The sequence below is a fragment of the Melospiza georgiana genome, chromosome 5 (assembly GCF_028018845.1).
Source record: "Melospiza georgiana isolate bMelGeo1 chromosome 5, bMelGeo1.pri, whole genome shotgun sequence".
Taxonomy (NCBI): Eukaryota; Metazoa; Chordata; class Aves; order Passeriformes; family Passerellidae; genus Melospiza; species Melospiza georgiana.
Genome location: NC_080434.1, coordinates 12,304,456 through 12,317,202, shown reverse-complemented (window position 1 = coordinate 12,317,202; position 12,747 = coordinate 12,304,456). Strand labels below are relative to the sequence as shown.

At 36.9% G+C, this 12,747-nt stretch overlaps 1 protein-coding gene across 7 annotated transcripts in view; it reads left to right on the top strand.

Annotated features, from left to right (window-relative positions):
• The window catches only part of RAPGEF2 (Rap guanine nucleotide exchange factor 2), a 184,833-nt gene that overhangs the window by 86,357 nt on the left and 85,729 nt on the right, over positions 1–12,747 (top strand). For all 7 annotated transcript variants that reach the window (XM_058025312.1, XM_058025308.1, XM_058025311.1 and 4 more), the window contains exons 5-6: positions 8,182–8,257; positions 10,375–10,542. In XM_058025312.1, the coding sequence (XP_057881295.1) occupies positions 8,182–8,257; positions 10,375–10,542 (244 nt within the window). The remainder of the gene's footprint in view (positions 1–8,181; positions 8,258–10,374; positions 10,543–12,747) is intronic.

The window sequence follows — 12,747 nt, the reverse complement described above, 5'->3', positions numbered from 1 at the left end:
AATGCAACCTCTGATCTGGGTTGCATTTGCATAAGAATTAAATCCCTATGAGTATTACACAGATAAAACACTATAGTCTGTCATCTGTAAGGATGCTAACTAAAAGTGTTCAAAACACTGAAGTGGTTCACTAAAGTTTCCAGCTGGAGTTTAGCTTCTACACATTTTTAGCAGGAATTATTTAAAGCGTTAATTTCCTATAAATGTGCTTATTCTGTAGTTTTAAAATGGCCTGGTTAGTCATCCAGCATTCTCTCTGTCTGTTTGCTGGGTTATTATCCTTGGCACCATGACTCCTCTTCCCCCACAGGCAGCAGGGGGTTTGGGTCCCTGGTCAAGCAGGGAGCTGCAGGGATGTCTCAGGCCCTTTTCTCTTGTCAAACACTCCTCCCAGGTATTATTAAGTGGCGTGTACTTAGCTGTGATATCACAAGTGAGTCCCTTCCCTGACACATGAGCTGTTGTATCTGGGCCTGTAAACACCTAAGCTATCCTATGACATTGGATAAGCCTAATCATCCTTATCCATGGTATGCAGTGAGCTCATGTCTCCAGGATTTGCAAGTAGTGACAGTTCTGCAAATGCCTCTTCAACATGCCAGCATCTCAATTTTCCTTTCAACTGAAAAGCATTTCTGTAAAGCAGCGACTTGCTTTTGCTAAAAAGAGTGCTATAAATAGAATAACGTTTTAGGAATTAAATAAGTTGAAGGAAAAAAAGCCCCCCGATCTAGATTTACTTATTATTTTGATATGCAGATGACCACTACATTTTTATTAAAAAGAATAGTTATTACAAGTCAAAAACAGCTTGGGCTTCCCTTGCATCTTTACTTGCTTTTCCTAAAAGACAGGCACTAATTCAAACGAGAATCAAAGAAGTCAGCCTATATTATCAGATAATTTGATGTTCTGTATAAAGATGCCCTGTCTTTCAGCTGCCAAACTCTTTCTTTCACAGTTTGCAGCGTGCAGCCCTAAGCGTGGGGAAGCCCTGCTGCCTTCCCTGCCTTGCCTCATCCCAGTGGAGCGCTGTTCACGTTAGAGCGGCTCTGCATGCATGACGGGCTCTGCCTTTTTTCTGAGGGGTCAGAAAATGGCCACGCCAAATTTAGTTTTCATCAGAGCACTTATGCCTTCCCCTGGGAATGGCTTGTGCATGTACATGAGCTTCTTAATTGTAACTTTCTTTTTTGCCTTGGCAAGGATGAGTTGGATGGAGGTCTGGGTTTCAGAGCACACTGATGTGAAACCCAGCTAAACCTAGCTTAAATAAAGAAACCTAGCTAGAATAAACCATGTAGAGGGACGGATGCTTTTCATTCTGATCTGCACATACCAAAATGAAATATTGTAGTTCTAAATGGAAAAGATTCAGTCAAGTTTCTCCTCCTGCATCCCTTCTTATCTCTCTAAATGAGAGCTAAAAAATAGTCCCCATTTTGTTTCCCTTCCAGACGTCTACTTACTACTGCTCCATATTTCATCAAGGAATTCAGTGTGACTGGTTGGCTTTACAACTAAATCTAACTAACATTTTGATGTTGTTGCTAGTTGAATGTTGATTATTAGGTCAAGATTTGATTTTAGGATTTTTTGGAGAGCAACCATTCTGCTCACGTTTGTTTCTGTCTCATCAGATAATAATTGATGCAGTGATTGAAAGCAGGTGCCTGCCATGACCTGCTCACTGCTGTGAGGAAGTGGAGTGTGCAGGTGGGACATGCAGCTCATGATCCACCCAGTGGGATGGGGACTCCTCTCTGCTCTGATATTGAGAACTAGATGATAGAAGGAAGATTGGAAATAAAGTGGATAGCACTTGAATGTAAATGGTGATGGTAATAATAGCATTTTCATGGTGAGGGCTACCTAAGAGCAAATGAAGACACTTTGGCTTACATAACTTCAAATTCTAAATATGCTTCATGCAATATCTCTGTATTTCATTTTGGTAGTTTTCTGTGCTTCTTCTAAATGTAGGTGTCAACTGAAGCAATGTAATTTTCACAAAAAGTGCTTTAAAGTATTGGGTTTATGTAACTTAAGATCCATTTTTATCATGAATATGTTAAAAGCTTGAGAAACTGAACTGAACTGTGCATAGCCTTGTGCTTATGGATTTATTCATATACAGTCTTGCACAGATAAAGAGATTGGCTGCAGTGAAGGTGGGGAAGGATAATGTTTACTTTAATCTCCATGTTTATTTAGATGCTCTGCATTGGCAAATACTGCACATCAGTGATATTAAACCTATTGTACCTACCATTTGAAAACTTCAGAACAAAGAAAATTTTTGAATATCTTGATTTCTGGAGTTTTGGAATAAAACATTTCAATAATCATCCATTAGATTTCTACTTTATTTATATTGTAATTTTTTTATAAAAAAGCAGCAAAATCTGTATTGAACTAATTTCCTTGCTTACATATACCTTATATGATTCTAAGAAATTGAGAAACAAGAAAATTTGCTACTTGTATTTTTCCTTTCAGTACAGCTTGTTTGAATAGAAAATTCTTTTTGATTCAGAGCAAATGTCAATTACATAGATTCTCAACCAGCAGCTTTGTTCAAAGTATTGCAATTACATATACATAAAGTTATAACAGTATTAATATTATTTGCAGAAGAATGTGCACTGCAGAGATAACCATACTTTATGGAGCTATCTTTGTAAGGTTTAGAAATAGTTTTACTAAAACCTTAAGCTAATGTATATAGGGAATATAAAAATAAATAAAAGTTAAGATTACATTGTAGAGGAAACCCTACATTTTTGTCTGTCCTTTTTGCAAAATTGTCATTAGTGAAATTGAATTTTCTATGTGTGTGATCTCTGATTTTTAAGAGGGAAAAAGAACAGGGCTTAACACTGAAAACCCTTTTCTTGGTGCTGTGAGGTTTCCTTCACATTCTGCATCACTTTTGATGAATGCATTTACATTCCAGTGCTGAGAAATAACTTTCCATTTGGGAGCTGGGTTGACGTGAAAACAGGAATGTGGAGGCCCAGGGTGAGGGGACAGGGCTGAATGCTGATAGAGAAACATTCCCTCTTCAGTAGCTGCTGCCTCTCCTGTGAGCTTTGAAAAGAGCATCTGTGTGAGCGTGTGTGAGGATGTCTGGGGACCTGGGGAAATGGATGGGTCATGTCTGCAGAAAACTGCCTTGTCCTCCAATGTCATGATGATAAGAGAAAGAATAGAACAAGTCACCTCAATACCTGCAAGTTTTTGGCTGTCTCTGTGTGTAAGTGCTTATAAAAATGCATGTGTTGCTTGTGGCTTTAGATGTTTCATTTAATTGAAGTACTCTGTTGTTTTGTTTTATTAGCAAATCTATTCAATTTGAAGGGGAATAAATGCAGACAATGGTCCTAAATTATTGTGTTGTTTTTTGCTAGCCATAGGCACATTTAAACTACTGTAGTTTCATAATAGTGAAGAGTTTTTCTAATGAAAAATGAGAATATAAACTTGGGGAACATCAAACCCCTTAATTTTCATTTAAAACTTGTCTTCTGTTAACAAGCATGAGACCTGAAAACTGAAACCTCCGTTCTTTAGCCAGCTATGTATGTTTTCATACAGTATAACAAGTTGTAAGCTGAGAAACGTGTGTAGTAAGATACACTTATGGATAGGGGAACTGTCATCTCTGATCAGTGTAAATTCAATTTAAGAATGCATTAAAATGCAAATGAAATTGTAAACTACTGACATGGGTTAAAATACTTGCTTTTAATACATAGTGAGAAAAAACAGGGTTTTTTAATACTAGTGACTTTATTGGGAAATAATGCTTTTGAATAGTCAAGTGGGAAATTAGACTTTTGTCAATTCTTTAAAGGAATAGTGTAGTTAGGGAGAAATTGCTTGGGGAAAATACCTGGCTGTCCACTATAAAGTGGATTCCTGTAAATAATATTTTTATATATCTTTACATAGTTGTTTGGGTTAGGGCTTTTTGTTTGTTTTGTTCTTTTTTTTTTTTTTTTTGGGGGGGGTATTTTTTTTTTTTTTTTTTTTTAATTAAAGTAGGTTTATATTCACATCATGCATTCAATGTCCCTATGTGAATACGAGTACTGTGATAGAAAAGGACTCCAAAAGTGAAATTATCTCTAGGACAGGTACTGAGGATAGCATCTGTGAAGCTTAATACTTGGGGAATGTCAAGTCAGAGCTTGTGTTGGTAGTAGGGAAGAAAAGTGTTGGAAAAGCTGCTGCAAAACAAGGTTCTCTGGGGAATTTAGGTGAGGCAGCAATATCCTGACCAGGCAGCCCTTCTGGCTTTCTAAATTACTGTTATAACTTCTGCATCCCATATTGACAGCTACAATTGCAAAGATACCTTTAAACTGCCTCATCTTCCTTTGGTGAAATTCTCTTACGCTCATCACCGATTTAGAGAAAATAGTTGCAAACCTGTGATTCTTTCAGATGTCCCATTGCCTTAATAGTTGCAAACAAACTATTTTTAGGAGTCAAAATTAATAAGGCTTGATAAGACATTGATTTAAATGGAATGGTATGATACAACCACATGTGAAGTGTATATAATGTAAAATTCTCTACTGCATTTTAAAAACAAAAATGGGGTTTAAGCTTATGCTCTCTGTATGCACAGGCTTATCTCACCCTATGGTAAGGGAAGAAGTAAATTTGTCAAATCCCTGACCTATTGAAACCTGCTAATAAAGGCTCTCTGCATTGTACTTTAGCTAGCCAGTACTTTTGATGACTATTTTGTGAGAAATCTGGGTAGTGAAACTCACTTTCTGTGGAAAGTCTGGCATCAGAATTTTGTAAAGAATATTGTTTAGTCAAAGGTACTGGAGTAGAGCTGATATTAAGAAGATAATCAGCTCTTCCACTGAAGCTTTTTTTGCTTGGTACTGTTTCTGTGTGGTACCTAACATCCCACAAGCCAGTTCACACGCCTGTTTGTGGTTCCTTACATGAAGTTGTTCTGCTGGTGTTTCAGAGTGGCTTGGGTTGGAAAGGACCTGAAAGATCAGATAATTCCAAATCCCCTGCCATGGGCAGAGATACCTTTCACTGGACCAAGTTGTTCGAGGGCCCCATGCAGCCTGGTCTTGAACAATTCGAGGGATGGAACATCCACATCTTCTCTGGGCAACTGTTCCAGTGCCTCACATTCTTATAATAAAGAATTTTATACAAGATTTTACATTTTGGACTTTTTTATCAGCTCAGTAAACAGACTGTATCATGTATTGGATATTTGCTGCTTCTTATTGCATGCTAATGTTTCAAATAACATGTTTTCAATTAAATAGAGTTTGTTTGATGGCCTCCTCTACTGAGTGGCTGGTTGCTGCAGCTAGGTGTTTTGGAGAAGACTCTCACTGAAGTACTTTTTTGTTGGTCTTTAATTTTTGCTCCTGTGGGAAACTCTGGTAAATTAATTCAGATACAACTTACTGGCTTTGATGTCAGTCTAATGAATTGAAACAGCAGGATTAGCAGTACCCTAAGATGCCAGTTGTTTCTCAGAGCTGCAGGTGAACAAAAAACCTGTGTTCAAGTGCGGTTCTGCAGGAGAGGGTATGCACTGTTGTGATGGATGTTCTACCACAGTCAGAGATGGACAATTCTGAAGTGCCCAGATGTAGTGGATAGTGCCAAGAGAGTTCCCTAATTTTCACTGATTATGTGAATTTCTCACTGGTGGTGAATTTTCACCAGAGATTGGAAGTCAGGAGGTTTAGCTGGTGTGGCCATCTGAGAACTGCGGCGCTTGAAAGGTCATTTGACTTTCTTGTGCCTTGATTTACTCGTCTTCTTTCTTACAGCACTTCACAAAGTTTAGAGAGCTTGTTTACAGCCTGAAGAGCCTTGTGATCTTTGGTCAAAGATAATATATACATGTGATGCACTGTCTGCTCTGATAAATTTCGTGCTGTCATAGGAGTCTGAATAGTCCAGGAGTGGCGTAGTTATTTGCTGTGAAAGCCAACGCGTTATTTGGGGGCAGAAATTGAGAATTTTCCTTATAGTAACTGAATTCATGCCTTCTGTCTTAATATGTTGACTACTTCTGGTGCTCAAAGGTAAAATCTAAACAAGTTATTCAAGAATAGAAAAGCACATCCAAAACACAGCTTTTCATTTTCACTCTGTTTGCCCAAGCTTGAAACTTTGGCATGTCAGCAGCAATTAGCAACAGACAGAAGTTCAAGCTGATACTTACAGACAGCAATAGAGGAGGAAGGAAGGTGGAGTTGAAAAGTGTACATGCATTTTTTGTTGAAATGAGTGCTTTCTCCGAGGTCCAAAGCTACAAAAATGAGTTGGCAAAAATACAGCAATATGTGTTTTCTAAGTGGGAAGAGAATATTTCTCTGTGCTTCCAACTAGAGTATCAAATAAGTTGACTTATTAATCACCATTTTTTGCATTTTCGTTTTTCAATCATTGAGTTGATTTACTTTCTCCTTTCTTTACTTCTCCTTACTGTTTGTAAGGAAAAGCTGTGGTATGAATCAGACTGGTGGCTGAGAAAATAAGTTTTGACACTTGTGCAACAGTTTAACAAATCAGTATACTGGCTTAATTTTCTGCTGTCTTTAAGAATGGTTGAAATTGCATAAAATTCAAGATGGTATCATAGAGTAAAGAACTCTGTGTTTTGTTGCTGGACTGTAGGATGAAGCATGTGTTTGCCTCCAGGAAAATAAGCATTTTGTTCAGAGACCTCTTTATTGAATATTTCTTTTCAAGAGGCCTAGTATTCTGGAAAATTTTTTCTATTGTAAAAGTCCCATGTACCATTAAATGCGATTATTATTTTGATGAATAAGCACAGCTGGCATTTCTTTTCAATATGTGACTGCCTTCTTTTTGAGCCTATAAATGTGCTGTTGTCAAGAGATTAGCCTTTGGGGTAGCAGTTAAATTGTTCATTTCTACGGACTGCCAGGCGGGACAGGAGCATAGATATGAACTGCCTAGACAGACTGCTCTGAATGATCTGTGAACTGCAGGTTGTGAGTTAGGAAATAAAGCTTAAAACAGTTGTCCTTCACAAACTCTGTAGCTTCAGTGTGTTGCCACATGCCAGCATTGGTTAAAATTCAGATGTTGCAGTTTTGTTGAGTTCTGTTTGTTTCTCAAGGTGTTGCCCTGGGCGCTTCAGACAGGAAGGGTTCCCAAGTCTGTTGCACAGTGCCAAGTGGAAGAAAGGGAAAGGCCAAATACTTATATTGGCTTTCAGCTATTTTAGAGTGGATTGGTTACAGAAAACTTGGAGAGGTCCTGAAGTTGCAGGCATTTTAGTGTCTGTCCTGCCCTCCAGTCTGCAATGGGAAAGGTCTGGCATTGACCTGGCATTTGTACCCAGAGGAAGAATCACACACCCCTGACATAAAACTTTAGCTGGATGCCTTTCTTCCACTCTGATGGTGTATGATTGAGAATCTAAATGTAGAGGTCCTGGATTTCTCTGAATCATGTACTGGTCCTCTGTTCTCCACCTTTACATCTGCACTTTGAGGATTCTTTGCAGTGAACCCTGTGGGTGCACAGATACATCTAATACGGGCAGAGCACTCCAAAAACCAAACCAAAAAACCTTTCAGCTTTTTCTTACAGGGAACAAAATATTATGCTTAATTATTCCACTATGATGAGAATGTCTGTGAAAGGCCAGAACAGCCTTTAGTCCTCATCTATTTAATTTGGGAATACACTCATCTTCCTTATTAAGTTCATTTAAAGTAGAAAAGAGCTAACTGAAGTTGGTCAGCCTTTTAATTCTTTCTTTGGTGTGCCAGTTAGCTTTTGTTAAAGAAATGCAGATAGCTTAGGTAACTTAATACTGTAATGCCAGAAGATACTGGATCAAACTCTCTAGTGCAGCTCAGAATCAACTGTGCCTCTTCAGTACACAGCTCTTGATTGACACTTGTTTTGGTGCTAATAGACTTATTTAGCAAATACTCTTAGGGAACTATGTAAATACGAAATAGACAGCTCTCAGTGTCCTTGGGTCTCACTTATTTGTCAAAGGACATATGCATGAAACTTGTATTGTACACAGGTATGTATGTTTTTCTTCTGCTTTACAATATCTGGCTAAGATGTAAATACGCTTTTGAATTCTGTTATAGCTCTGATTTCTTTTCTAACTGAAATATTTTTGTTTTCCAGTTTTGGCAAGCGTTCTGCTGGCAGCTTCAGACGTGGATGTGAATGCATTGTTTTAGAGCCTTCTGAAATGATTGTGGTAAGAATATTTTCGGTCAGTTGCTTTCAAATTTTACAGGCCAGCTTTGGTAACACTTCAGCTTCCAATAAGACTCATGATTTTCTGGTTTCTACATGATCTTTTAATAAATATGAGATGTCATATCTATAATTTATATTGTTCTTACATTTACTTTTTCAAATTTCTTGTAAAACTAAAGTTTTCTTGTGGTGGCAGAATAGTTTTGGTTTTTTTTTTTTTTTTTTTTTTTTTTTTTTTTTTTTTTTTTTGTTAGTATTATTATTGGTAAACCTAGATGCTTTAAAGTATTAATTTCAGGTTAGTTTAAGTAATTAATATTTGAATTACATTTAATCTCAACTGTCTCAGGTTTTTAAGAATAAATTTGAATGTTTTTAAATTTTGTCAACCTTTCTGGGTGCAAGTGAGGGTATTTTGTTAGCAGCATCTGCTGTAGTCCAGTGGCAGAACATTGTCTCTGAGGGTTCACAGGCTTAAAAGTTTTATTTGACATCTCAGGGCACATCATCTGAACAAATGCAGAATTGATGGGCTAGTTTTTTTTTTCTCTCTGTCACAGAGATACAGATCAGTTCATCACAGAGGTATGACAATTATCTAAACCATATAGGTAGCTTAAATATAGACTGTGTCACTAACCATTTTTTTTTCTAAAAAGCAGCACTTTCTGTAAAACTTGTGGAAGCTCAGGAAAATGTGGTATTACTTTAGGATTGTTTATTTCCAGTTTGTGTAGCTTGCATCAGACCATTTAGGAAACAGTTTGTTGTCCCAGTTCTGTTTTCTAGAAGTATACAATTTCGCTGGTTGTAGCTGTGTGAATGTCTGCCTGTTTCACATACACTCTCTTTTTAAGTTATAAGGAGGAGTGGTATAAAGATAGGTATTGGGAAAGGAGATGACTAAACAACAGGAAATTTTTTTGACTGATGGATAATGTTAGGTCAGAGGCAAGTGTTTGCCAAAAAATGGAACTGCCACACTTCTGGAAAGATGAAATTGAATGCTTCACTCAGGCTCTCAAAGGAATAATTGTACTTTGAATAGAAAGAATCCTATCCCAGAGTTGTTTGGGCACACAAGAGGTGTAGCAGGGTGTGAGTGTGAAGGTGTCAGACGTGAAACAGATCCTGCCTGCAGAGGGGATAGACACTGCCTGCTCTTCTGGTGAACCAGGGGCTGTGCTCATCCGTTTGAGTTACTGCACTGAAGGCTGTGCTTTGTCACTTGGGCTGACTGATGTGTGACACTTCTGACATGGATAAGCTGCAGATTCATAGCAGTATTTTGTCTAACATTTCCTTGTTGAAAAATGTGCAGGAACCTTTCAGGGTGCCTCATCTCTCATCCTGAGGGATGGAATTGAGTAGCAGGAATTAACTGAATCCCCCTATATAGTCCATGCTGGAAGCTGTGATTTTTTTCTTCATTTCCTTGTTAGTCTCAAATAACTCGAGTAAGGTTTCTATTAGTAGGGTAAACACAGAAGAGATGTTGATTTTCAGCCAAATTACTGCAAAAAGATCATTCTCTTCTGGGAAAACCAGAATTATTAGTTCAGATATTTTCATGTCAGCATGCTGTTTTGTAGTCTTCAAGTAGTCTTCAAACTCTGTAGACAGTGAAACTGAGCAGACTAATTTTATACTAGGATATACCTAATAGGTATTTTTATTCTCCCTGTTGTTGTTTTGAAGTGTTTTTTTTAATGCACAAATCCAGTTTATTAGAAATCCTTTTATGCCTTCAAAATACTTGAAATAAGAAAACCAGTCCTGCCTGAAGAGTGAAGCTTTTGCCATGGATCAGTTAGGGAAGATGCTGAATAGATGTCAATAGGGAAACACGCAAGTGTTCTCTTGTACCAGTTTTCTTTCTGTAATGTATTGATTTTTCTTCTGTCATTTTTGAAAAGTGATCATATTCTGTGATCCTTTCCATACTAATGTTGTTCTATTTCTTTTTTAGCAGCGATTTCACACTTAGTGCTGAAAATGCAGCAAACTCAAAGCTGGCTGCTGCTTTTTGAAAATAGGATTTCTTCTGTTTCAAACAAAGAGGGAAACATTTTTCTCTCATGTGGGAAAAGACACACTCTCTTGCATCTCTTGTAGGTTGATTACATGGAAGAAAATGAGGAATATTTCCAGCGCCAAGCATCTCACAGGCAATCTCGAAGGAGGTTTAGGAAAATCAACCAGAAAGGGGAGCGACAAACCATTATTGATACCGTTGACCCTTATCCTGTGGGGAAGCCACCTCTACCTAGAGGCTACCATACGGTAAGCTCTCTGTATTTATGGTTCACAACAGGTCATAGATAGGAAAACTACTGAAAATAACACAGTCAAAATGACTAAAATTGCTGGTATCTTTCAAGTGTGCTTCTGTGGGGAGGTTTCCCTTCAAAATAACTGTGAATGTGGCTCCATCAGTGCGTGAACGTGTGTGCAGCTTGCATCTCAGTTCAGAGCTGAAAGTACGTTTCTTATGAGTGTGAATGTCGTGTATTATTTTTTAATGTTCCAGTCATTATGGGAAATTGTTAAGGAAATTCTGCTCTCATTTCCTTTTCTACTTTCTAAGTTACAGTAGAATTAGTTCAGTGTATTGTGTTAAAAGGTCAGTTAGTGAAGCACTCATTCACATATGTGATAACAGGTGTTGCCTGAAAAGGACTGTGCTGCATGGCAGTACACCAAATTGGATTAAATCTGTCATTTCTTTTTGGAATTGAGAACTGAAATGTAAAATTGAAATGAACTTCTGATGGTATTTGCCCTTTATACTTGGATTTTAGTGAGCTATGTAGTTGCCCATCATGGAGGAAATAATTTGGTCATTTTACTTGATTGCTTTTGGTGATGAGGGAGGGAATCTACATATGTTTCCAGACTTTCTCTTGAGATGAAAATAAACTAATAATTAAAACTTTTTCCATGAAATAATTTATATGGCTTTTAAACTGAGAAAAGCTCTATTAGATTAATATGTTTGTTTTGTATTGATTACAACTGCGAGCAAAATACGGGAAAAGCTGTTTGTCTTTGGCTCTCATTTATTTGTTTAAGCCCTAAATCTGGTAGAACCATAAAGGCATGGGCATAAATGACTTTGTGCATATTTAATCTCATTGAGTTCCATGGGCTGAATTTTGTACAATGTAAGCCATATACACATAATTTTGCAGGGTGAGAGCTTTAGTGATTTTAAAATGCCATCTTTGGTACAATGCAGTTGTTAACTTTTTCAGTTTTTCTTTCCTTACCCTTTATTCCTTGACTTGTTTGCCAGTTCACTGTATATTCAATGTGTGTCTATAAGTGTGTAGATGTTTGATTACATCTGTTAATTATACAGGCTTTTCCTCATGACTCGAATAATTACATTTTATGCCAACAATTTGGTTCTGTTTATACAACAGCTTTTAATGGTTTAATTTTCAGTGCAGTTTTAACTGCCTCTAGATTTAAGGTGATTTGTGCCAGTTGACTTGGTTTGAAAATAAATCATTTTACTGGCCTGTATTTGGAGGGGGAAAAAAAGTGGTATTGTACTTTGTAGGAATTACAGAAATAATTACTTTTGTTCATATTATTTAGATGTGTGTGTTGTGCTTAGCAAACAGTGGTAGCGTGATTTGTACCTAACTCTAGAAGGGCAATATTTAGATTACACAGTGCCATTTGCATTTTTAGGTCCTTGCCTGTTGTATAAATTTCACTTCAGGTGTGCCTGATGAGTTTTTGTAAGCTTAACTGGTACTAAAAAGCAAAAGTCCATCCTGTGCTATTCTGTTGTGCAAGTTCATAATGGTTTTGTTTATGTGCTGGGAAATCCATTGCAAGCGAGATTTCATATTTAGGTGGAAGAGATTGCCAAATAAACTGTAAAATTTACAATAATTACAGTAAAATGTTGCTTTTCCAAGTGTAATATAATACTTATGCCTGGCTTTATTATTTTTATGAAGGCAAATAGAGTCAAATAAGCTCAAATGAATTTTACAATGTATTAACTACATTTTAGTGGCTTTTCATGCTGGTCCGTTTCCTCCTATTTTTACAGTATTTGGTGATCTTGTAGACATTATTCCCTCATTCACTTCCACTAGCAATGTTACTTCTATTGCTTTAACCATATGTGTTGCAGGCTGCATTGTCTTTTAGCCCTTCCTATTTTATGTCCTTTGACCTCATTTTATTGGTCTTAATTTCTTGAAAAATTGAAAAAAGGAGGATTTTTTTGGAAATACATAGGAATTTAAGAGATATTATAGCACATATCTTGTGGAATTGCTGCCCATCCATTCTTTGGTCAGTATCTGTCAGGGTGTCATTTTAGTTTCTAATTTTTAAATTTTTGATTAAAAAAGATGAAAGCATTAAATTAAATTGAAAAAGGGTTAATATGATATAATTTTTTTCAAGTTTGCTCTTCCATGTGCATGTGTACTAGTTTAGGTGTTACATATAGAAGACTCAAAA